This window comes from Kryptolebias marmoratus, linkage group LG21, assembly GCF_001649575.2.
Source record: "Kryptolebias marmoratus isolate JLee-2015 linkage group LG21, ASM164957v2, whole genome shotgun sequence".
In the NCBI taxonomy this organism is placed as follows: Eukaryota; Metazoa; Chordata; class Actinopteri; order Cyprinodontiformes; family Rivulidae; genus Kryptolebias; species Kryptolebias marmoratus.
Genome location: NC_051450.1, coordinates 13,917,515 through 13,944,728, shown reverse-complemented (window position 1 = coordinate 13,944,728; position 27,214 = coordinate 13,917,515). Strand labels below are relative to the sequence as shown.

The window sequence follows — 27,214 nt, the reverse complement described above, 5'->3', positions numbered from 1 at the left end:
TGTAATGTGAAACGTCAAGCTTTATGTGTGCTTAGAGACTACAGAAACATTGTTTGATTAGGTATTTTTTGCTTCTCTGACCAACAGTGAACAACAAATGGCACGACTGCCACAAACTAATCAAAGAATAAGACAGGAATCCTAACATCAGAAGTATTTCTGATGATGAGCAGCAGCTAAATAACCAACATTCCCCAAACCAGTCTTTAGACTTTCTCAAAGCATAACTAGGATTTTTATAAATGGGAATGAACATGATTTAAATAAGAAACTATGTACTCAAATTAAAGGGGGTAACTTTGCTTTTGTTTTTTCTTTTACCAACAAACAAATGCCATTTCACCTTAAAAATAAAAGTAATATTTGTTTCCTTTAAAACTGAAGCATTGCTAGAGGTAATACCCATTTTTTTCACCTAAAAGTAAGAAGAGCCGTCAAAACATAACATGTTCTAGAATTTAATTGCCATGGCAAAAAAAGGGAGCCAAGAAGACCCAGGTTGTTAATTTTTAACAATTTATTTAAAAAGCAGAAACATCCCAGGAATGTTTGGCGTGGCAACAATCTGTCTGCCCTGAGATTGTGACACAATCTTTCTTTAAAGCAAGCTTATCAGCAAGAAAGAGCAAGGCCACCAGTTTTGTCATAACTGAAGGGCCAAATCTCTTTAGGAACATTATGACCGACATCAAACTGTAAATAGATACATGACAAACCTAATGAGGACATCTCAAAGGGCCTATCAGAATCTTATTTTCTTCCCAAACATTTTTTATCAGTCAAAGTAATCTTTTGCTTTTGTTTATTGTCTTTTATTTCTTTCCGTTGGCAAACAAAACACACTCAAGATACAGATATAGAAATATGTAGATTTAGGCTGCAATAATTGCAATATAAAAACACAACATTAAAATAACCTAATAAATGATGAGAGATAATCAGGGAAACTGAAACAAAAGGTCCACAACAAGTAATACCTGTCAAGGATAAACTGTAATAAATACTACCATAACTTGTATAAGACCACAAAATTCTACTGTAAAGACACGAGGAAGTGTGTTAGGTGTTTTTATGCACTGGTTAAGTTGTAAATACAACAACTGTAGTATAAGCATTTTAGCATCCCCTAAAGTCATATCACATCCCTCCATGATCCATTTGCATTCAGTCACCTTGTCTAATCAAAGGTAAACACAACTGTCTGGCAACTAACAACAAAGCTCAGTGAACTCCATGTTTCAGCGTTGCATGATGACTTTTTTTAATTGCTTTACTGCTCATCGTCGATCATTGACCAGGATGGACTTTGTTGTCATCATTTATGAGTGAGTTAAACCTGACTGGCGTTCAAAGACTTTTCCTCCTCCTGAGTCGCTAAAATAGGAGCTCTGTTTGTCAGCTTAACTGAGTGCAAATGGACACTGATCGATTTAATTTAAATAAACACCATTCAATTCAGATGGGTAAATTAGATTTTCTAATTGTAAATCTCCCAAGTTTATGAAAAAAGTCTTTGTTTTGTAATTGTTTGTTTACTGAATTATTATAAATGGTGGCTCTATTACAACTTTAAAGTGATTGCCTAAGCATTTAAATATTTATTTATGTTTGTATTTTCATCACTTTCCTTGTTGCCAGATTTTAATTGAAGGCACAGTTGGAGATGATTTTAAAGGAGACATTGCCATTGACGACCTTTCCTTTCTGGACTGTGAGACATTAGATGGTAAATAATTACACATTATGCACAATAATACACATAAAATAAGTTATTTTTCCTGTGTTTGTTTACTTTATTGTTTGTTGTTTCCAGGTGAACTCCCCTCACTGATCACCCCAGCAGTGACCACCCCAGCCCCCACTGTTCTGCCCCACAGCTGCCCCGAAGGGCAGTTTGTCTGTGGAGCATACGGGGAGTGTGTCGACCTCAGTCAAGTGTGTGACTTCAAACGTGACTGCTCCGACGGATCGGATGAAACAAATTGCGGTAAAACATTTTTAAAGCCTACTTTCAATACTTTCACCAATACGTGTTCTATTTGTTCGTCATTCGTCTCTCCTGCTCTGCTCCTTTGTTGCCTTGATCCTTCAGTAAAGGGAAGATGTGATTTCGAAGGAGGTGATACATGTGGTTGGACCATTTTCAATCCTTCTTTAGTCCTGAACCATGCCTTTGTCTGGGCGACAGACCAAGGAGAAACTATTCATGATGGGGAGCAGAACCACCGTCCTGCAAATGATCACACCCTGTGAGTGCAGAAACTCAGAATATGATACTGAAGTATTTGCAATTAGTACACTCGTTAATCAGCTGAAAAAAACTAATATAGCAATCAGATTCAACCTCAATGATGTAAGCATGTGTGTAGTTATGAACTGATCATTAATTTTTGTTAATAAGCTTTAATTTAATTTTATGTTTACAGCCATCCAATAAACTGAATATAACTAATATCCTAAAACAGAAGGTAAACTAATAGAAAAGAGAAAAATCAAAACAGAAATTGTCATGCATTGACTTGACAATTTCCTTTTTGTTCACTTTTTGCTCCTCTAAAGGCAAATATAATTAGATAAATAAATTATTGCAAATTACAGAGGTTATGTCCCCCTTCTGTAGCAGATACGCAGTGACATTATTGCCCTTATCTATGTTTTATTGTGTGAGTAATGAGAGCAGACAAAGGCAGCACACTCTGTTCACTGCATTTAATTTGTATTTTACAGTAATTCGAAGTAATTTCTGACCTTTGCTGAACTATAGACTTTATCTTTTTTATAACCTCTGCCTGAAACTCTTCCTCACCTCAGCTGCAGCGCCTGATAAAGAATGAAAACAGACAGGGAACACGTCTTTGATTTAAATACGTAAATCCACACCTATTACAGAATAGGTGTGGATTTATTAGAGATTAAAGAAGTTAGAAATAAATTTTTAAAAAGTGTTAGAGTAGATGGGCTACAGGTCGAGGTTCTCAAACTAATTTATTGAAGCATTTAAAGTTGATATTTAATAAATAAACTGACTTAGAATGACCAACAATTAACAGATTTATTTGTTACAATTTGACTGAAGTCATTAAGAGTACATTTCATTACCATTTGGTTAAACAAAATATCAAAGACAATGAAGATGAACATCCTCCTGTAGTGGTTATTATATATTTTCCCAAGAGTTTGTATATGACATTCTGTCACCACTATTCCTGTTTTTAACATTAATACACAGAAGAACACAATTACCAACAGATTCTGTGATTTGTTCATTTTGCACTTTATGTTTAGAAAAGAAGCTGTCGATACAGATCAGACCTTTTGTAAATTATGTATGCTTTAGCCCCTTTATCTTACAATTGCTGGTCTTTGTAGAATATTTTTTTGTGTTTTCTTGGGTTGTGCACCAGTGGCCATTAATCCCAGGTTTGCTGTCATTGTTCAGGTGGTTTTGGTGTTCCTTTGAGTTGTCCTCAGCAGTCAACATCTAACCAGCAGTAGACAGCAGTCAGAGCGACTTCAGTTTGGAGAATCAGAGAGAAATTCTCATGTGAGAGACAAGCAAACAGCTAGTCACTGTTACAGTGATATGTTTTATAAACTTTTACACCATGTCCCTTTACAATATGTCAATAAACATCAGATGCTTATTTACATAGAAATGTTTGGTTAAGACTAACTAAATAATACATTCTGCGGTAAATACAGGTTGAATATAAAAACAGATTAACTATTTTATGCAAAAAATAGCAGTGTAAAAGAGAAAAACATTGTTCTTTCAACCTGCTATCATATTTTTTAAGTTTGACTTGTTTAAGATGCAGAAATCTGCATCAGCTTGACTCCTCTATGGAAAATTCTTGCTGATGTTCTAAACTGAGATCACGCTGACTGTCGTCTATTGCAGGTAAGGTACTGACTGCTGATAACACTTCCACAAATCTAATAATCCCCAAAAAGTCCTTAACAGAATTAGTCATGAATTAACTCATACTTAAAGTACTGTTTCTGGGATATTATTTTATTCCTTCTGAAGCCCTTGTAACTAAAGAGAGGAAGAGAAGCCTGTGTAACTTTGGGTCCATTTGACCCGGAGGGTTAAACACTTCTTTGTGTAAAACCCTTTGTATTATTGTTAAGCAGTTATAGCTCTGTAACTCCTCACTGATATTATTTTCTGTTGTTCCACTAATAGAAACAGCCCTGAGGGGTGGTATATGTGTGCAGACAGTTCAAATGGTGGATATGGTCAAATTTCTGACCTCCAAACACCTGTCATCTCTTTAACCGGGCCACGCTGCACCCTGGTCTTCTGGTACCACATGAGTGGATTCACCGTAGGATCCCTTCAGGTAAAAAGATGTCTTCAGCCATAAACTACATCTCATTTCTGTGTGATGTTTCATCAGAACTGAGTCACAAAATCTGCTGTTTCACTCACACCTGCAGGTGCTGCTGAGGCACAAAAACGTCACTTATGTGGTTTGGTCTCAGACTGGTAACCAAAGCAACAAATGGAGACAAGGAGAGGTGTTTCTGGGGTTAACAAACAATATTCAGGTCTGCTGATAATTTGTTCATTCAGAGATACTTGCAGCTTGTAAACAAATTCAGTGCAGTTAAATGAGTAATATACATCATATTTTTATATTCAGGCACAGTAATACTGACTAAGAATCATGAAGTGTAATTTATTTTTATTCATTAGCCTGAGCTGCTCGCTCAATTCCACTTATCAGGATCATAAATTGTTGACAGTCACACAAGAGCCTATGAACTTTTTTTAAATGCTTATTATTTTGTCTGAAAAGCACAAATTTATTTTATACAGAAATTGATGTAAACTTTCCCTTAATCAAATCTTTCCTATAATGTCAATTTAGCACAGTTAGGTATCTAATTGAACATTGGATTATAAAATTTATATATTTAAAACTATTAAAAAAAACATTTTTAAGGAAAACAGATACCAGCATTTTTATACACATTTCATTCTTAGTTTTTTTCCTGGACTGCATTTCTGACTAATTAAAAACTTTATAGTAACACAATTAATAGATTGGTACAACTCTTACCTCATGTCTAAACCTAAAAAAAACTGATTAAATGAAGGCAAATAATTGGTTAAAAACATAAAAAACAAGATTAAATCTGACATACAGCCTACCACTGTTGGTGATAAACATAGAAATTGATTTAAAAAATAATCATTAATTAACTGATTTAGATTTAAATAATCTTATAAGACGCCTTGGTGCTTTCTGGAGTGCATACTTGCTGAAGTTATCCTACATCAGTGTGATCTCACACAGACAGAAACTCAGATTCTGCCCTGATAGTTTGCACCATAAAAGGTGTCCAATTTTAGGGCTTTTGCACATCTTCACTGGTGCACATTAACCTTTAATAAACCATTCAAACCAAATGAACCTAAGTCAGTTCAGCACTTGTGAATCTTTCTGCAGGTTTTATTAAATTAATTCCATGACTTTTAGTGAAAACATCAATTTCCAATTTTGTTTTATTGCTTGTCTGTGAAAATTCATTGTCTAAAAATGACATAAACCAAGGTTTGTTGTCCTTGTTCAGGTGGTATTCAGGGCCAAACGGGGGATCAGCTACATGGGTGATGTGGTGATAGATGATGTCAGCTTCCAGGATTGCTCGCCTCTTCTGCCATCAGACAAGCCATGCACGTCAGAGCAGTATGCCTGTGCTAATGGCCACTGCATCCCTCAGGACAGCTTGTGTGATTTCATCAACCACTGTGGGGACAATTCAGATGAGGACCCCTATATCTGCAGTGAGGCTCTCTCCTTTTGACTCCTAAGGAAAGATTAATTTCCAGATAATTGGATAGCCTGGATTAATCCCCTTTTCTTATTTATTGCTGTCTCTCAGAGGGCTTTAGCGGACGCTGTGATTTTGAGTTTGACCTCTGTTCCTGGCGCCAGTGCCAGCAGGATGACTTTGATTGGCTGATCAAAGCGGGCAGCACTCCAACTATTGGTACCGGGCCATCGAGTGACCACACCCTGCGAGACCCCACTGGACACTACCTGTACCTGGAGAGCTCTTTCCCTCAGGCAGTCGGTGATGCCGCCCGTGTGATTGGGCCCTTGCTGAGCAGAAGGAGCTCACAGTGTAAGGTCAGGCCAAAATCAAAGGGCAGAGGAAAGAAGTTTTAAGTTATTTATGCGTTATATGAAAAATCAAAACAATGAAACCCAAGGTAAACATTTGAATAGTAACAAAAAGATAGAGTTTAATTCTGACCAGATTGATTATCTAATGGCTAGTCTGAGCAGAGCCAAAACCAGAATGGTTTGTCATCTTAACAAACACAATGTTTTCATCTCTCTGTTTGGGTCCTGTCTTTATATGAAACTGAACAAACCAGCTGCTTGTTTCAGCTTAATATCCTCCGGAGACCCTGCGTCCTCATACTAGGACATTGAATTGAAAAAATGCACTCCAAACAAAAGCTTGGGTCTCAGGAGGATATCAAGAGTGCAAGAGTGCAGACACATGAGAGTTATAATATCATTCTGTGAGCAGGAGAATACATATGCACTGTTGGTTCCTCAAGATATTAACATTAATTCAGCTGATTTTAGTTTTAGGACTGTTTTTTGACCCTTTGGTAGTTGCACCTTCAGCTTAAAATGTGAAAAAGTTTAAAAAGGGGTTAGAAATTGCTGGTGCACTGGTAGTGTATATATATATGTGTGTGTGTCTGTGTGTGTGTGGGTGTTTGCCCTACCAGCTCTCAGCCTCCACTGAGAAATGATTTCTTGATTGACTGCCCTGCCTGCTCTGTGTGGTTTGCGTCTTATCCCACTCCTGACCTGTCAATCCATCACGCAGCCAGCAAGAGGGCAAAAAATAAACTGAAGGGAGGGCTGAGCAGTGGGAAGTGAAGTAGGGAGAAGGACTAGGAGCAGCTGTGGCTTTATGAATATTCCTCCATTTTGAGAGGAAGTTCATAGAACATCAATATCTCAGTGCTGCATGATGAAAAAGCACAGTTCATTTTTATGCCTCGATAAAGAATATAATTAAAAAGAAAAAGAGCATCAGCCCTGTTAGTGAGTAGATCTAAAGTTTGAAATTACATTTGTTTACTTATTCTTTGTGTTTCTTTGAATATTCTATCATAAAAAATAGCAATCTAGGAACATTGAAATGTGAAACCACTTAATTGGTGTCTAACTAGTGCATTTAAAAGACTATTTAAGAAATATGGAGTATTTTTTAAATTACACCATTTTACAATTAGACTTTAGAATACAACACATTACAGATGATAATTATAATAAATACACATTTAAAGCATTTGATTACATTTGTGGAAACCTTTTTCAAATTTTACAGGTGGATTATGTTTAATGGTGTAAGTGAATGGTTTATTTGTAGATTTTTTTGTGAAGGCAGCTGTTGTGACTGATTCGAGTCAAAAACAAAATTTCCCTTAAAGAATATCATATTGTATTGTATTGTACTATATCATACACATAGTGTTGGGTAACTTTCTTGTCTTACTGCTGTAGTATAAAGGCGAATAATCACGGTTCACATCAAACTCTCAATGTATTTTCTGTTTATCTGTGCAGATGCGTTTCTACTTTCACATGTCTGGAGATGGTATTGGGACCCTTAACGTTTTCACCAAAACCGATGGACATGATCACCTCCTGCTGAACCTGACAGGAGATCAGGGCAACTACTGGCAGATGAGGGAGATCCAGCTGAGCTCCTCCAGAGACTTCAAGGTGGTGTTCGAGGGCAAGGTGGGGCGCAGTGAAAAGGGGGACATCTGCCTGGATGACATCACATTTTCTCCTGGGTGCCTTCTCGCCCCCTCTGCTCCAATTACAGACAGCACTCCTCCTTCAGCAGGTAAATACTTCTCTTTGGATTTGTTGGTAATAAGCATCTGAGGTCTTAGTTATTTCCAAGAGAAAGGTAATTGTATTTAGTTAGATTCTACTCAGTACTCAAGCTGATTTGTCTTTTCATTCTTACCCAATTGATGACAGCAACTTTCTGTCATTTGGTACTCTATATGGGTCTAAATACATTTATTTAAAAGAACTATTTTATTATTCATCAGTACATTAAAACAACTGTTCATAAACAGCTGCTAAAACATCCGAAATTGGTGATAATCTGTCACAAGATTTGAAAACTGTACATTTTGCCAACTCATATGCCAAAGTTTTAAACAAATATCTTTGGCAACCTATTAGTGCTTGGAATGTGTGATGACGATGACTCAACTACTACTATATTGAATTTTAGCTAAATATTTGTAAAACTGACTGGGTTATAGCTATTTGCTGTTGGCTGGTGGTGGTTAAATGTGGCAGCCAATTTACTGTAAATCAGGTTGGCTCTAAAAGTTAATCAGTTTGAGATGTACAATTAATAATTACTTTCTGAGGGTTTTTTTAAAATCTGTTCACTAGTTCATGAGATGTTTGGCTAAAAGATGCACAAACACACACAGAGGCACTTATATGATTGCCTGTTTTTCAAATTGGCGAACAATGTTGTTAAAAATGCAGATTTGTCCACTACTTTGATTTAGATTTTTTGTTTTTAGTTATAAGAAAATGCTATAGTGCTAACTGTTAAAAAAAGCTGCCTAGTTTTCTTCCATTTTTCCCTTTTGTTGGAGTTTTTTTTCCTTCCAGAAAGCACAGGCGTCTTTCACAGCAGACTTGATGTAATTTCATTGCAGGAAAAGCCCAGGTATATAACTGAAGGCCACACGTCTGCTTTTGATGCTGGTTTGCTGTTATGAGTCACTGAGACACTTAATGGAGCTGAGCCAATATTAATTCAACCCGTCCTTTACTATCACTGACAAGTAAAAACATTTGCTGGGATGAGATGAAAGTATAGAGTTTATATGGCCTCATAAAACCTACTGATACTGGGTGTGTGACCAACTGTTTCTAGGCAACAGTGGTGACCTTTGACAGCTACAATACAAGGTAAACCCACGTGCTGAACAGTAGCAGGTTCTTTCAGACAAAAGAAGATTCCATTTTCAAATTAAAATAAAATGCCCTGTGAGAGATTACTTTGAATGACCTGGTCATTTTTTAATGGTTATTTAACTTTACTGCTTTAGGCAGAGGGTAGAATCTGATGTACATTTCCTTATTTTACTAAACAGCAACACAAATTCTCCCTCTTGGGATATTTTAATGTCTCATATATGATTTCGGTTTAGGAGAAATGCCTCAAGAGGCCAATTAGAAGATTGTTAGGGTTTAGAAAAGATACAGCTACAGCGTAGATATGCCCAGTTTTGATTACTTTTCCTAGGATAATTTAGCATTTAGAAAATAAATGGTTGCTGGTATGTTTTTTTTCGGTCACTTTTATGCAGAAAATCTGAAGCTTCCACAAATATTGTTATATTTTTAATAAAACTTCAACTAGACAAGACATAATAATATTCTAAGACACCCTCTTCTTAAGATGATAAAAATGGCTTTATTTCATCAGTCATGTCATTTGAATTTGCATCATCAGCTAGGAGGCTTTCTATAGAGGGGTGTGTTACCTTCCAAACCATGTCCAATCAATTAAAATTTCCACAGGTGCATTCCAGGCAACGTATATAAACATTTCAGCAATGATTAAGAAAAATGGAAAACACCTCAGCTAAATTCCCAATGTTGTTACTAAATGTCTTCATACAAATGTGATATATCAGGGTTTATTATTATTATTTTTAATATGTAGTCAGCTTTAAAATAAAGATGGATGATGCATTTTCTAAAAAAAAAATATTCAAAAAATCTGTTTTCTTTTACTTTTTGAGAAGTAAATGCGAAGAAATTAATGCACAACGGAGATAAAAATGAATGTATATGTGCTCCATAAATACATGGAGCCATATTAAACAATATTTGAAGACCATCTGTGTGTAATGTCACAGTAAGTGAGGTTGACTCTGCCATTAAAAATCCAGGCAGGGAAAGCGTTGTGGATGAAACCTGCTCATTCTGTGTCTTGGCAGCAGCAGGAAGTACAGTAACACCGAAAATAAAGAGGGCAGGAACTGTAATTACATACTGTCACCCCTCAGGGAGCATATAGACAAAGCTTTAGTCTATATACCAACTCAGGATGAGGCAGTGAAGTGGACTGCGTCACACATTTTGTGTCTGTGGCCATCAGAATAAAAGCTGTTTTTCATAGTTAATTATAAAAAAAATACTTACTTTCATAAAGATTTTGTTTTTCTATGCATGCAATCAGTGTGTGAGCTTGAATATATCTGCATAAAAAACCTGAGAAATTTAGAGTTGGTGGAAAACAACTTGCTGAAATAAGTACCTCAGAAATAAATATTTTGGCATAATATTAAATTTTCAGCTTATCAAAACAGACAGCAGTAGTTTCTGCCAAATGGAACTGCTGACAACATTTGTCACATTTCTGTAAAATGATTGGAAGAAGACCACCAGGACAGTGTGTGATAACAAAACGACCTTCTTCCAGTTGTTTTGTTCTTTCTGCAGTTATCCTGACATGTCTAAAGCTGTCAGCAGCACTGATGTTTAAAATTTTGTCAGCTTAGTCAGAATTGCTGATCATATTAATCATATTTTTTTAAAGAAAGTGGTCCTAATTTAATGGGTGCTTCTAGACTTTATTACAATTAAAAGGGTTTTAAATTAATCATGAATCAGTTACAATGAAATAATTCAGTAAATAATTTGGCATTTTATTTTACAACATTTGGTCGTCTTACTTTATCCTTGAGATTTTCAACTAAAATCTGTCTGAAAATATTGATCTTAAACAAACTCCGCGCACCAGGGGGCAGTGTGACTCCCAGTGTGCCTGACCTTGTACTGTGCCTGAGGAAATATGAACCTGAACTTGATAATGAAAGTCATGAAATCAATGAGAATAAGTGAATTGGTCTACATTCAGATGCAACAAATTTTAAAAATGAACCTTTCTTCTAAAGAAATCCACTCAGAGTTTTAGTTTGCAGCGAGGTTGCAGCGCAGTTAGGAGCTGTGTCTTCCTGCCTTTCTGTGTTCCTTTGTTGGGCCACATTGCTTCTGGTTCTGTGCACCTAAACAGGAACAAAGGATTAGGAAGGACTTATACCCTTTTCTCTCCTTTAATTACAGCGACCACCCCTCTTCCTTTCTAACACTCTCCAAAGCTAAGACTGACCCCACTGGAATGTTTAGCTCCAAAAGGAATAGATTCAACCCCCTCCCTCAGCTTCACCACCAATGATACAGTGATTTGGGCTTCCAGCTTTGTGCTCTTTTGTCTTTCTAAGCCTCTTAAAGAGAGCGTGATGCTGTATGCAGAGGGTCCCCCTTACTCTGTCTTGATTTCTTACACTCCAAGAGTTTTACTCAACTGTTTGGCTGCTGTTTAACCTGATAAAACACATAACTGTTTTTAACAGAGCAAAAAAAGTTGCTTTATTTGGATCCAAAGTTCTTGTGTTTTCCATCTCTTTAAGGAAGGGTTTGACAATGAAATGCACATTTTTATCTGTAAATACAAAGATACAGTCAGCAGCCTGGTTTTCACAGATAAAGACAATCTTGTTTTGTTGAATGGTCCCAATCGGCATTTCTTTGCTTTTTAAAAGGCACAGTCTTATGTGCTAGAAAAAAACAGGCTTGATAAATGAATGTAAAACATTTTTTACTTGGTATTTGTGTGAATTTAAGAAATACTAGTTGCTTAATTATGGGCATAACTAAAACAGCTGTTTCTCTTTGCTTCATGCTACGATAGACCATAATTTAAAACAGACAGCAAAAATCTTCTTATTGTAGCTTTATAATTAATGTAAAGTGGGAATTTTGATAAAACACTAGTTAAGCACTTTGCAAAATACTATTATTTGTTAAAATCTTAAATTATATAACCTTCATCAATAGCAAACATACACCATTCTTCACAGGAAACCTATTACTACATAATTAGGAACAAAGCAGTCAAAACATTTTGTTTTCTTCTTCCAGGGTTTTGTCCTCCAGGTTCCATGCTTTGTGAAAAAGGCTCCTGTTTCACACCAGAGCAGAGTTGCGACTTCACAGATGATTGTGGAGATGGCACAGATGAAAAGGACTGCGGGACGTCCTGCTCTTTCGAGAACGGTAGATGTGGTTGGAAGACCTCATTGGCTGATAATTTTGACTGGGCGCTGGGTACCGGATCTGTCCAAAGCATACGGCCTCCGTACGATCACACCTTGATGAATGAAAACGGTACGAGATCATAAAATTCAACGGAAAAGTACAGCTGATTGTTAATTTTTGTTGGGATTTATTTTAGATTTTGTCTCAGAACCAGAAGTCTTTGTGTTGTAGCTTCTTTTTTGACCTTTTTTTATGTAAATAACCAAGTGCATCTTTACTTCAGGCATATTTTACAGATGGAAATGAAAGCACACTGACTGAATGGTCTCACTTTTGAGTCAAACTGCAGTTGTAGCTCTACACAATGTTTAATTCAGGCTAAATCAATGAGCTATTTCACAGTATGTGAATGTACAGCAGCTGAGTATTCAGGTTATTGATGCAGGGCTGAAATCCCATTAAACAAGGCACACAGTAATGAGCTATATGTATGAATAAAGAAATACAAATGTAAATTAGTTTGTAAAGATCAGAGTCTGTAATACTGCTGCAGCTATCCGGGTCTGTAGTGCAGCAAACATTTCTAATTCAACTGGTAACAAGAAAAAGAATGGCTAACTGTAGCTTGTTCATTATTATTATTATTATTATTATTATTATTATTATTATTGAAATATGTAATTTACAGAACATGTCAAATAGAATTAGACTGCTTTATAGTAAAAGCTACCCTGTCTTTAGCCAGACTGGTGCTCTTAATTTGAAACCAGTGAAACTGTTTCTGTTTTGCATTAATTACTAAATACAGATCTGACCTACTTTTGGAAAGGTAAAATAAAACAGAAAACAATAATGTCGATTAGACTAAAAAAACATGTAAAGCTTTTCAAATAAATGCAGCATGAATCTAGTGTGGGAACTAATAAAACTTGCATTACCAATAAAAACTACAATAAAAAGTTGTAATTATCATAAACTGTACTCAATATAAAAACAGATTTTGATGTAACGTAACATTTAAAGTTAATTTGCAGGTAAACAACCAAATAACATTAATATAAATTATATACATTAAGAGCTCTGCTAGAAACCAGGTTAAAACTAAAAATATGGGTTGATAACTGGGTTTTATTGGTAAAGGCATTAAACACTTTTGTGATCACACGTCAGCCTTGTAATTACCAGCCTTTTATAATGATTTAACATACAATAAATATATGATGCCCGCTGTGGAGTAATTGTTAGCAATGATGGCTCACATCAGGTAAGTCTACAGTTTGAATCTCACCTGTGCAGGTCTTTGTGTGGAGCTTGCATGCTCTCCTAATGCCTCCATTTATTTTCATTTTCTGGAAAATCGATGGGGTGAAATAAATAGCAAAAGCAGCTGCATGGAGTGAACAACTATCTGCTGGCAGTCTCAGATGATTCTGGCTTCATCATCCCGTCTGGATTGCCACCAATTTACATAAATGCATAATCCAACTGTCTAAAATGACCTCTGCACTTGTTTATGTGAGGTGTTACAGATGCACCAGTGAAGTCATGTCTCTTCAACTGCATAAAATGGCCCCAGGCATAAAAGCTACTGCTGTTAGGTCAGGAAAAAAAAAAAACAAGGACATTGTCACCTGAAAGGGTGAAGTTTGTGAAATCCATACAAACATATTCCTCAACATGACTGTAAAGCACAAAACGACCAAATATTATGCAAATACTATGTGTAAAGATGAATATTTTAAGAAAAAAAGACATTCTCCCTTTAGATTTGTATTCAGACACATTCTTGGGTTTCTGTCTTCTTTGTGAATTTGACTTAACTGAATGACCTGACGTGCTCCCCTGTGTCATAAGGCAGTGACACATTAAAAGGCGTGTCTGAGATTACTCAGTGACCTCTTGCCCTCACTTTCCCAGCACACTCGTCCTCACTTTGCTGTAATTTGTCAGTGGTTGTCAAAAGGAAAAAAAAAAAAGAAAGAAAAGTCACGTCTCTCCTTTTCTACCCCTGTAGGTCATTTTGTTTATCTGGAAGCGACCCCAGTGGGACTTAAAGGTGATAAAGCTCATGTTAGGAGCTCTGTTTGGAAAGAGTCCAGCGCCCTCTGTAAACTCTCCTTCTGGTACTACATTTCCCATAAGGCCACAGGCACCATCCGGCTGCTGATAAAGGTAAAGCAGTTTTGTTTCAGATTTGGGAGAAATCTGCACAAAAGAGATGATAAAAATAACTTATTCCAACCCATCACACTTTATAAGAACCACTCCTGCCTGTCAGTCATGGTTGCTATGGTTACATTTGGTCAGAAAAAAGCCTGACTACCTTCAATTATGTTAATATTCACAGACATCTCATCATATCAGCTCTGCTGTTCAGGGGGTTTTACTCATTTGATAGAAAATGAAATTAGGCTACATTTCTCAGCAGATTTTTTTTATCTGTTGGGGGGACTGCAGAAGGTGCTGGGCAGTGAATGGGGGTCATGGTCACCCCTTGGCTCAGAGTCACCCCACCCCACCATCTGGATAAAGTGCATTCTTGCCAGATTTCAAGGCTTTAATGCTTGTAAGGCTTTAACTTTGTATATGCATGGTCTAGGGATTTAAATGCACCTTCTTGCCTTTTAAATTCTGAAGTTTCCACTCTGCCTGCATCCTGTGGTCTGTCTTCTCTCAGCTTTATTTCACTCTGTCAGGGTGACTGAGGGTCAAGGTGTAAGGCTTGAATCATTCCTTCTTGTGGGAATATGAAGTAGAGGATATTCCTTAATGTGCAGCAACTGCAAGATGATTAAGAAAAAAAAGGATTTAACATTTCTATGGAAAATATATCCTTATTGTGTTTTTTGTGCACCTATTACAGGACCTGTGTGTATTTTAATTTAGTCATCACATAAACACTATGCTCCTGATCATAACATTAGTCTTATTTCAGAAAGAATGTAAGTTATAGGGTTTTAAGAGTATTTAAGAGTATCTGTGATTGATTATGTGATTCGGAGAAGCAGAAGATGATTAATGTCTGAGGAAGGTTTTAATGCAAGTAAAATGGCAATTTTGACCCTCATATAAAAGGTTGGACATTAAATTTATATGGACAATAAAATAAAGCCAGTGAATCCCATACTAATACAGAGAAGTTGGCAAAGCTGGAAATCATCAGGAATGAAATCTGAAGAGTGTTTGTGTGTAGGAGAGAAAAAATTATGGATGCTGTTTATGTTCTTATAGTTAATATTAGTTGCATGTATGACCTTGCAGGTTTACAGACATTAAAGAGTATTGCTTTGTGCTTTCATTGATGTTGATATTGCATTTTTATAGCTTTGATATTTTCGATTATCCAAACAGCTGCACAAATGCAAGCATGTACACACATTTGCAAGCACAAGACTGCAAATACACACCCCCTCATACCACATAGTGTAATATTAGAGATTGTATTTACCTAGCAGGAGTGAAACAGAACTGTTTGTATCACCAACCCTGTTAACTGCTCCTAACAGTCATCGCTGTTCACACAACTGAGTTAAGGGTGAAGTTTAAGACTAAACTAAGTTTATTTTTACACTTCAAACTCATGACAGAGGAAAACACCAGGTGGGTTTCAACAGTCTCTGAAAAACTAAACATAAGGGATAATGATGTACAAATAAATATGTGCAAATAGTGCTGTATTCTTTAAGGCCGCGTAGAAATGGGGGGAGGGTAGTGTTTACCCAGGGCCCGCTGCAGGGAGGGGCCCTCAAAAGCCCTGGAATGAAAAGGGGTTTGAAAATATGCATGAGAGATATTGATCAAGTGAGAATGGTGGCCCACCAAGGTGGTATATGCAAAGGAGCTAAAACTTTGTGCTACGCTCCCGATCGTTTATGTGCAAACCGTGTCTTAGTGCAATTTAAAACGGACAAATCACAATCTGCTAATATTGCAACACCATAGCTCTGTGACAAGCGTTTTCTTTCAGTTTAATGCAATTTTTTTTACTAAACAGGGCTACATTGGAGATACAAAAAGACAAAGTTTTGTGATATCATAAACAAAAGATCCAAATTTTGTTATGAATAAACAAAAGCATTAAATTAACAATACTACAAAACACAGACAAAATCTTTATGCAGCATGTTCTTTGCTTCTTGTTAATGCTGCAGCCATTTGGGACATGGTATTATACATCTATAATGTTTGTCAGAACATATATAAGTTTTGAGTCTGTGACAAAGTTTTTGTTTTATGCAAAATGTCTGTCCTTAATAACTCTGGATCCATTTTGACATTCTTGAGCCAAATGATCTGTCCTGTCTATTCTTGAAAATAACAAACCCGTAATGAAAATCCGGCATTGTTTCCATTTTACAGTATAAAGAACTCACATTTTAAATGTATTTGGTGATATTTTGTTACATTACACAGTTTATCTGCTTGCTGAAAAACACTTTTTGATTTTGCCCACTGTTATGATGATGACATGCATATTTACATACTTCTGTGTGGTTTTGTGGGTTCAAATGCGGCCTTGAATTATGGTAAACCAAACATCGGCCACTGAGCCAAAGAAATGATGTTTTACCCATGTTAAATGTGGCATAACTCCACACTAATTGTTTGGGCATGTTTTTGATTCAAAGCAAAGATCTAACACAAAGAAGCACAGTACTTTTCCCTCTCTTTTTGGTCTTTCTTATGTAGCAGAAGAACAGATGATGCTCTTTGATTTGAAGGTGAGTTGACAGAAAAAAAACAGATGCCAGCCGTACCATAAAATCAAAAGGCTATGAATATAAATTGGATTTTAACTTAGCGGTTAAGACATTTGGGGATTTTAAATTCCAATAAAAGGAGCATTTTTATGTGATTACAACTTTGTTTTGTTCCATCTTGACATTCACCAGGGCGCGGAATAAAAAGAAATGATAAAATATATTTGCAATTTTCACTCTGAGCAAACTGATTTTGTGCTCACATTGCCCTGACTGCAAACTCGGGGGATATGGCTTAAAATTGATCAAATAAATGCTTCGACTGATATGCCAAACGGACGATAAGTGAGAGCTTTGCGTGTCTGTATCATATACACACGTCTGTTGCTTTTATAGATGGAGCCTTTACTCCATGACACAAATCTCGATAAGTCCTGCTGTAACGCTGACTATTAATCTGCGCTCTACTCCCACCGTAACAAGATTATTTCAAGTCGGGCTCCACAAGCAGAGGAGACAGCCTGTGCAAGCCTCACCCAAGGGTGCATTTTAATAGGCTCTCAAACTGCAGAGAAGAATGTGACTTTGCCTGTCCTCTGGTTTTTCAGCACATTAGAGCAAAACTCGTCTCGCTGCAGTCGAGCCTCTGGTCATCGGCTGCAACTTTAAATACACCAAATGGAACATCTTATTTCCTGAGAACTCTCCCTTTTGTTTAACATGTGTTTATTTACATTGGCCTCAACGTTTCACCCTACTGGAAATAATTCCCACCTCCCAACCTGATTAATCATAAAACATTATTCCTGCACTTATTCAGACATAACTGCAAAACTGGAGAAAGATGAAACTTCTAAAAGTTATTACAGCTTCTGTACAAAGTGTTTGACTCATGAACGTCAGCAGGACTGGCTGTAAAAGTTCCACATTCCACAATTACACAGGCTGTGGTTTAGCTGAGCACAGGCTCTTCTTCTCACTGGAAGCTTTGGTTTGCAACTATTGCCCCAGTCACTTCAAATAAGACTTTTTTGTGAGCAGCAGTTTCAGTGGAGTCTGCTGTTATTTGTGCATTTGAGAAGGCACAATCCGTTGTGCCCCATCACTGACAACCTATTTGCAGTAAAAGAGAAAAATACAACTTGGGGTGCATGCAATAGAAACGATAGAGATCACAATTGTCAAAATGAGTTTTGGTTGGACTGGCTTCTGGTCTTTTTACTGTTTCTAGGACAGCAGAAAATATTCATGGCAATAAGGGTAGAGAGGTGCTGGAATTACATGAAGCTCTTGCAAGAACTGAAAGTCATTATTATACTTCACTAGAAGCATAATCACTGATTCACCATAGCTGGATTAAAATTAAACATGGTATAAACTTGTAAAATACTCCTATCATCCAACAAGAAGGATGACACCAAAGAACACTAAAAACTACTCAATTTATAGCTCCTTTTACTGATTTGCATCTTTGTTGTTCTGTGTTTATTTGTGACTTTTTAGCACACTTTTACAAATATTTTGCATAGTGGTCCTCTTCTTTTCCACATAGTTATCAAAGTATCACAGTCATTAGACTTCTAGGACCTCAGCAAAATATTTAAGGTCAGGCCTTTAAAAAAAGCAAATCCATCTGGGCTGATTTGAGTCATCCATTCAGAAATGCATTCATTATGCTTCCGCCGGAGCAAAGGTACACTTTGCCATAATGTGGAATAAACTGGTTCAAGAAGTCTTTTATTCCATCTGCCATTAGCCCTTTCAATGCAAAAACGTAGCTATTATTGTGTTTTGTATGTGTTGTTTATTTATGCTCTATGTTCTACTGGCATCCATTTGTGTTGCTTTTTGTGAACATTTTTGTTTCTTTCCAGTCAGTTTGCATCCCCATTTTTGTTGAATTCTTTGTCTCTTTATGAACATTTTGCCTAATTGACAAATTAATTAAAAGAGCACATGTGCAGAATAAATGCTGTAGAAATGTGTTCCTTTTCTATTTCAAATGCCTCTCAGTTTTGCAGTGTCAGAGGTCAGAGCAGTGTATTTATTACATAATGTGAAATGTCTTTGTAAATGTCTCACTGATGCTCTTTATATGCCATTAAAACCCACAGGTGAGATGCTGGCTCATAAAGAAATACATCCACAAAGCCCCTTTCAAAGTCAAATTTACTGTTTTGAGGCTGCATTAGTTGTGATTTAGTGCCTAAGAAGCACCATGGGAAAAGACAGAGTGGGCTTACAGAAGAATACACTCAGATTTGTCTTTTAATATGTTCCACATGTGGTATGAGAGAAATTCATCACCATAAGAACTCAAAGAGATCAGGCTGAAAAGAAGGTCTCAAGGCAATGAAATTATTACAACCATGTTATGTTAATGAGACTTTAATGACTCCTTTTAGATGGAATTCACTGTTTCCCAGCAGCTTTCTGTCCAAAAGTTACTTTCAGCCCATTTTTCCCCAAACAGTGTTCTTTGATGACATGTGGATCTGAGTTTGAAGGATGAATTTCTGACAGTAATCACCGCTGTAGCTCCAAAACCATTTGTTGTAACCAGAGCAGAATGTGCAACGTTACCACACGAATATCTTTTTGTCATCTCCTCTCCACAGACAGAGAACAACTTAATGGAGATGTGGAATAAAACAGGGCATCAGGGAAACAAGTGGAACCGAGCAGAAGTCCCACTGAGGAAGCTCAGGAACTTTGAGGTGATATTTGAGGGAATCCGCTCCTTTGACGTGAGCGGAGGAGCCGCAGTGGACGACCTGGAGTTTATCGACTGTGCTCCAAGTAGGTGACACGCACCAGCAGTTTGAGCACATTTCCATCAAACAGAACCTTACACAACAATAAAATTCATCAAATATATAGAACCTAATGTTGTAAATTGGTGATTATTATGGTATGTAGGCATTCAGCCTTTCTGAATACACAAAACGATAAACATTAAATAAAATCAGACAAAGCCAAAACTCTCCGTATTAGCCTAAATTACAAAGTGAGTTAAATACTTAACCTAATATTTTTCTGTCCAAACTCGATGCCAGAGTAGAAATCTTAGGAGGAGCAGACATCTCCTCACCTGGCAAAGCAATCAGAGTTGCTGGTATTCAGCAAACGTCTGCTCATAAATTGTAGACACTTTTTGAAGTTGGAGAAAACAACTAAAACATGTTTAATGTTCATTCAAACACATGTTTGACATTGGTTAGGATTTCTCAGACATGTTATATGTAAATTGTCTTTACCAAACAAATCAAGACATTAAAGTGATGTCTGGCATGGGGTTCTTTGCAAAGTTTATGAACAGTTAATGTCTTATATGCTGTGGGTAGCTCTTTGACCAACCTCAGTTTAAAAAAAAAAAAGGTTAATTTTGACCAGTTTTGATGAGCTAATGGCTAGTCTGAGCAAAGTGGATTACTGCTGTCTTAAAACAACTCCAAGAATTTCGTAGAGATTCACATGAACACTTTTTTAATAAACTTTTACATCATTATCTGTTTTACATTACACGGGTATTTACATAAAACGCTGTCCTTATTTGCAATTGCTACTAGTGGCAGTAGCAGCTAGCCATATCACTTCTGGTGCAGCCACAGGCACTTTCAGGAGGAATATTATGATATTTCAGTCAGAAATATCATAATTTGACAGTGATATAAAGGTTAATAAAATTGAGGATGGTGCTACTTTAATATTTGGTTTTTGGTCTCACTTGGTCTATCTGTTAGCTTGTCAGTCTGGACAGAATTAAAGTCTGTTGTAAGATGAAGAGCTTTCTAGAACAGGTAGGATATTAACTGTTCACAGCCTTTCTACAAAACCAATTTTTCAAAAAGAGCTGAACTCTTTAAGTATTCCTCTACTAATCCTCACAAGTAAGACGCAATTTTGCTGTGAAATTATTTCCTGATCTTTCCAGCCAATAGTTTGAGGTCTGGATTGTTTTCTACATCTGGAAAACTCTGAGAACCTGAAAGCTGACATGTCTTCCTGTGCAATGACGTACGCTGACAGATTCTGGTTGGTTTATGTCCGAACCAGATGCCTTGAATTAAACCGGCCCTGACCTGAAGCTTGACAAAATATGGGATGTTTCCCTGCTCCACGAAGGCCATCTCCTTCTCAAGCACACAAACACACTTACAGGAGGAGGAATAAATCCTGACCTATGGGGACATGCACCAAAACACATTAAGTAGTGTGCATGACAAGCAAATAGACTGTCCAAAACAACACAAAAGCATGACCTCATTCAGCTTTAAATTTATAATAAAGGGATTTTCAGTTTCCTTAGTGGTGGTTTAACCTCACTGATCTCTTCAAATGAAATTCAGTTTTTAGTTGTCATTTAATATCTCTTCTTTTACAGTTTACCAGGGTGCACACATCCACACATGCTGTGTGCAGTTTCTGATCAACGTGGTCTATTTTCCTTCTTTTCTGTTTTGAGCCAAACACAAGAGGCTTTGATTTTCGCGGCGAGCCCATGTCTGTTTTTGTTTTCTGTTGTCGCCGCTGCTCGTGTTGTTTGCCGCAGATCACAGAAAGGCTGTGGTTTAAAAAGACACACTTATTCATTTGTAGTGAAAATTGGTCTGATGTTTCTGTCCTTGTGAGTCCTAAAATAGAATAGCTGTTTACCGCTCGCATGTGTTTTAGGCGCCGCGGAGCCAGGGAGCTGTCCTGCAGTCACAGACTTTGTGTGTCACAGCGGCGGCTGCATTGAGTCCCACCTGGTGTGCGACAACAAGGCCGACTGTGCAGATGAATCAGATGAGATGGACTGCAGTGAGTTGAAATGAGAACGAGTCTATCAGAGCAGATAACAGCCTTCCATCTACATGGTTATGTTCTTTTCTTTTATCTTTCTCTTTCACAGGCCACATATTTGACTCACCGGGTGCTTGTGACTTCAACATGGAGGAGGAGGGCTGGGAAGACAGCTGCCAGCTCTTTCAAGATGCCGATGATGACTTTGATTGGAGGATCGGCCACAAGACTGAGACACCCGGAGCTGGACCTCACACTGATCACAGTCCAGGTCTCATCATGCTCTTCTGCAAATCCTATTTCATTAAAAAAATATATTCATTTACCTTTTTTTTTTTAAATCAAACACCAGCTCATTCGCTTAAATACTGATCTTGAAAATCAAAATTAGGATCAGGACAGGATGACTTATCAGAACAAAGGTGTTTCATGGTTCAAGTTGAGTTAAATTAGTGTTCAAAACCTGCTTAGTTGGGAGTTTAGATGCTTTTGAAAAAGGCCTTTTTCATCACTGTTCAAAGAGACTCCTGCTGAGTAACAAGAAACTTTTTTGAATCATTCACAGTCATGTCCAAATGCACTAGAGCATGGACATCACTTTTAAGGTCTTTCAGAACTTAGATGGCGCTTAAAGATGTTCTTTCGTGCATTTTCAACTTAATGGTCTGACAAATTGTTGCTTTTCAAAAGCAACAAAGGTTAAAAGTGAATCTGTTTCTTTTATTTTATGGAAGTCAGTTTATTCCTCTTTCTTTCAGAGTGTTGTGAAGCTTTAATTAAACGAATGGCAAAAATCCAGAGCTTAAAAGTCAGTATTTTTGGGAATCACTCCCTTTCTCTCACTAGTAAAATTTCAAATGAGCAACCATCTCACTTTCTATCATTTTTGATCACTAACAGCAGAGAGAGACAACAGATCAGCCAAGTCATAAAATGTAAAATGATGGCTGAGAACAAATTTGTTTCCCCACTCCATAGTCATTAAGTACTATTGCTTAGGTTGAAATATATACAGTATATGTGTATATCTTGTCTCTGGTGTCAAATTCTTTCACCACCATCCATTCTCACATCCTCTCCTCAGTGTTGCTGTTGTATACGATGATGTTTCACAGATAAATGACCCCTTAACAGGAAATGAACACAATCTATGCAGTCATGGTGAAATATTAATAGTGCTGTCAGAAAAAAATAATTTCTCAAATTTGAGAACAAGCAGCCTTTGCGTCCCTCTGACATCCTCTGTTGTCAGCTCATTGCAGGGCTTTTGTTGTCACAGTTTGACAGCAGGTAAACAGGAACTTCAGAAGGACGTGTGAATTCGGGGTTAATAAAAGCATCCTGATAAGTGTCAGCCTGAGTTAAAACAAGCTTAATGCTCTGGACTTGTTTATGTTGTGCGCAAAAATGCAAATTTATCAAAGATATTATTTTAATACTAGTAAAAAAGGTTACATTTCGTTGCTTTAATCTATGCAAAGACATATAAACCTTTTTTATGTGATACTCTCCATGTTTATGGCTCACTCATCATATGTTTTTTTATAAGGATTCTGTGTTTTTTTTTTTTGGTTGTTGTTGAGGTTTGCCTTTATTAGAACTGAGCTCCATGGACAAAAATTAAACAGCATGAAAAGAATATGCATGTTTTTAGTAGGAATAATTTGAAAGAAAGGCTCCAGATTTGTGTTTTACTTCTCAGAGAAAAAATTAGGCAAATGTTTATGGCTATTTCATTTTATTCCAGTTTGAACACTTTTAGAGGCTTGATTATTGAGTACTTGATATAAGGTTCTTTGTTTTTTATTACTTTTTGGCTCAACATGTCAATTATTCATTAAAAATAATAATTTAATTACCCATTTGCTGCAGCTTCCAATGCAAACATCAAATTGGTATTTAGGAAGACTTACTTGTTCATGGTTCTGACTGTTTTCCCTCAGTGCACTGACCCTGTAAAGTCACTATAAAATCTCTAACTTTATACTTGACTGACTATAAACTTAAGGACACAGTTGTGTTTCTTTATGGGTGATGTTGCTGTAACTCCTCCTTGTATTGGCTGTCATTGTGGCCACTTCTTATTGGCTCGTTGAGTTTATTGATCAGAGAGACAAATGTGGTCATTCAGTGCTGGATGGACTTATGATCCTTTCCCCGTGCAGATCAATAAACCTGACCATCTGTAACCAACAAACACACGGACAAAGACTTACATTATCATATGGTGTTAAAACTATGGATCAACAGCTGTTATTTCATAACAATGCTTACTGTTTATGAATGAATGCAAAAGCTCTGTTTTGTTTCGTTTGTTTTGAAGAAGACTCTTGTGTTGTGGGTGGAATCAGGGTCTGCTGTGTGCTGTGGATTGGGATAATTCCTCCTAACTCATGTGGAAAACTCCCACTTTGTTCTGGTTTTGCACAGATGCCGTTTCATCTTCCAGTCTAGCCAAGCTGAAGAGGCATTTGGCTGCAGGCTTCACCGTTTCACAACAATCCTTTTCTGTCCAAATTTAATGTATTTTGGAACCAGCAGAGGAGTTATTGGATTTCTTTCCTGCAGTAAAGCCACGATTAGATGGCTGTGCTGTGATTTTTTTATATATATATATATATTAGAGCTTCATCATTCATTGCTGTGAAATGTTTCAATCATATCTCAAATGAACACGCCTTTACTGCATTGATCTCCATAGGTGGTGAGGGAAACTTCCTGTACATACACTCGGCCCCTCAGAGGGAAGGTGATGTTGCCAAGGTGACAACCAGAAATCCATTTCCTGCCAGCATCGGTCTGTGTCACCTGCGCTTTTGGTTCTTCATGCACGGCTCTGACAGGATGGGAACACTAAAGGTGATTGAATCTCAGCCTCATTTCCAGAAAGGATTAAAAGATTTTTTTTTTTTTTTTTTTTTAAATCAGCCATCCAGACTTTAGGGATGTTTTGCTTTTCTGTCATTTACCATGAAACGATCCATCAAAGCCAACCTGAGGACTTAATTAGAATTTGTCAGAAATGTATGTCCTATTTCACTCAACCCATTGCACAATGTTGTCAATCAGCAAATACCCACAGGAGGCTATGAAAGCCTCCCTGTCTGCAAATAAATCATCAAAACCGTTCACCTTACAAACCTGATTATCATATTTATCTATTTGTCTTTTTTTGTAGATGGTTAATTAAATTCAAAACAACAAAGCACATGCTAAATAAACTAATTAGGCAGGAAGTTTGTGTAGTTTAGGCACTCCAAAGTCTGTTGTAACTTGGGTTAAAGAGAAATAATTAAAATCATCCATCTACAAATGGTACATGATTTGTCCTAGAGAGTGCTGCAAGTGGCTGAAAATTAATTGAATTAAGAGTGGAAACCTAAAGAAATAATTCAGACTTTTCTGAAGTGGTGGTCTGTGGAGTTGTAATGAATGATCATTGTCTTACCTGCAGTAGAAATCCCTCAGAGTATGATCTGTTTGGAATATCAGAATCAAAAAAAAGAATAAAAACAATATAAAAGTATTTATTCAAATTGAAATAAATGTTTTTATAGCAGTTACATACTCTTCATATTAAGATTATACATATAACTTATTTAAAGATTATTCATAAAGAATAAGCCACCAACAAACTGGTATAAAATACTAACATTTACTGTCTTGGGAGTCTAATTGCATGCAAATGTGTTTGGTAACCCTGAGTAGTTTTATAAAAAAAACATGTATGTACTCATATATGCAGTTCCATAACGAGATACTACTACTTTTAAGATGTAATAAATGCACTTAACTACAATTTGTATTAAAGCAGCTTGTGTATTTTATTGTATTCTTCTTATTTTAGAAGAAAATGCAAGCCCTCCTTCCACGTCTGATAAAGAAACTGTTTTGTTGGTCATTTTATTGGGTTCGTTGATAAACTGTTTGTTTGCTTAAGTAGTGTAATAAATTTAACCACCGGCTTTCTAAACCCATTAGGTCTACACTGTTGGACCCAGCGGCGCACATTTGCTGATGTGGGCAGCTACTGGAAACCATGGCAACCAGTGGACATACGCCAACGTCATCCTGTCAAACACAGCACCGTTCAGAGTGACGTTTCAGGCGGAGGTGGGCGGAGACGTGTGGACGGACATCGCCCTGGATGACATCTCTTACACTGCAGAGTGTACGGTTGGAGGTAAAAGTTTCTGTTTTGGCTTTTTGTTTTTACTTTTATTGTACTTCCTCTCTCATATACCCTTCTTCCAGCACTATCCTCATATGTCATTTCATTTCTTCCAGTTTTCTCTTGCTTTCTCTTTTTTTCCTCTCTCCCACATTTCCTGTGCTACAACATCCCCAGCCCTCTCCCGAGTTTCCTCATAAACAAGCTGGAACTTCGGGGACAGGGTAGAAAGTTAATGGAGCCTGTTGCCCTTTGGATTTATATAAATTCACTGTGGAGACTAGGTCAGCGCTGAGGGATGGCTCAGATGGCAGCGAGGAGTGAAAGCAATTACATTTATATTGTGGTGTTTCCTCACCTTCGACTTTTTAGGAAATCCTACTTAGTGATCCTAAAAATATTGGTTTCATTTACAATTTGTCACCTGAATAATTGTTTACATGTATCTCTACCTCAGGACCTGTAACTCCCCAGCCGCTGACCTGCGGTGGGGACCAGTTCCAGTGTCTGTACTCCTTCCAGTGTATCCCGAAGAGCTGGTGGTGTGATGACGAGCCGGACTGTACAGATTATTCTGATGAAGAGCACTGCCCGACTGCAGTACCTGGAACTCTTCCTCCTCAGGGTCTCTGTCCTGCGAGATATTATCAGTGTTCGGACCATCAGTGCATCCCCTCTGTACTGCGCTGCGACGGAGTCCTTGACTGCCCTGATGGAGAGGATGAGCACAGCTGCCGTAAGTTAACACAAATGTTCTTGTCCTGGATATTTGATTGAAACCCAACAGTACAAATCTTAAGAAAAGGTCAACTAGGAAATGCTTTTGTATCTGTACTATTCCAGTCCTAAAAAGCAAAAATTTACTTAAAAGAAGATGCAAAGATGTTTCTTACCATACTGTTTTAAAAAAGATGAATGAATTCCTTCAATTAAAATTATTTGTACTCAAGTAATCTATACTTCAATTAAAATGTTATTAATAATGATATATTTGAAACTGGATGGATTAAATCTCTTTCACAATTATAGTAACACAGGAATTTTTGGTGTAAAGGTAATGTTTTAAACAACTTTCAAAAACTGTCCAAGGAAAATAATCAATTTTTGACCTCTGAAGAAAATGAAACCATGAAGTTGAAAAAAATTAGAGATCGTAAACACATATTGTGTTTTTAAAATAGATAAGTTACTTCATGCTCAAGACAAAAAAGCAAATAATTGTCTATTTTGAAGTGAAAAAGAGATGCATTTTTTTCAAACCGTGAGAGGAAAATTAAGCACCATTGTTTGTAATTTTGAAGCTTGATTCAGTTTCTGGTTTGTGTTTCTGAAAATAAAAACAAGTTGCCTGCTGGGTTAGATAATATGAGCACTTTTTTTCTCAGATGTCTTTTACTTTGCATTTAATTTCCTTTGGTCAGCAG

General features: G+C 36.9%; 1 protein-coding gene across 2 annotated transcripts in view; it reads left to right on the top strand.

Moving 5' to 3' along the window:
• malrd1 (MAM and LDL receptor class A domain containing 1) overlaps positions 1-27,214 on the top strand; it is a 44,505-nt gene that overhangs the window by 10,890 nt on the left and 6,401 nt on the right. For both annotated transcript variants that reach the window (XM_017406314.3, XM_037973352.1), the window contains exons 11-26: positions 1,639-1,726; positions 1,814-1,987; positions 2,093-2,249; positions 4,190-4,346; positions 4,444-4,554; positions 5,584-5,797; positions 5,896-6,143; positions 7,608-7,893; positions 12,018-12,263; positions 14,149-14,306; positions 19,453-19,633; positions 21,509-21,637; positions 21,729-21,890; positions 24,321-24,478; positions 25,601-25,802; positions 26,248-26,526. In XM_017406314.3, the coding sequence (XP_017261803.1) occupies positions 1,639-1,726; positions 1,814-1,987; positions 2,093-2,249; positions 4,190-4,346; positions 4,444-4,554; positions 5,584-5,797; positions 5,896-6,143; positions 7,608-7,893; positions 12,018-12,263; positions 14,149-14,306; positions 19,453-19,633; positions 21,509-21,637; positions 21,729-21,890; positions 24,321-24,478; positions 25,601-25,802; positions 26,248-26,526 (2,950 nt within the window). The remainder of the gene's footprint in view (positions 1-1,638; positions 1,727-1,813; positions 1,988-2,092; positions 2,250-4,189; positions 4,347-4,443; positions 4,555-5,583; positions 5,798-5,895; positions 6,144-7,607; positions 7,894-12,017; positions 12,264-14,148; positions 14,307-19,452; positions 19,634-21,508; positions 21,638-21,728; positions 21,891-24,320; positions 24,479-25,600; positions 25,803-26,247; positions 26,527-27,214) is intronic.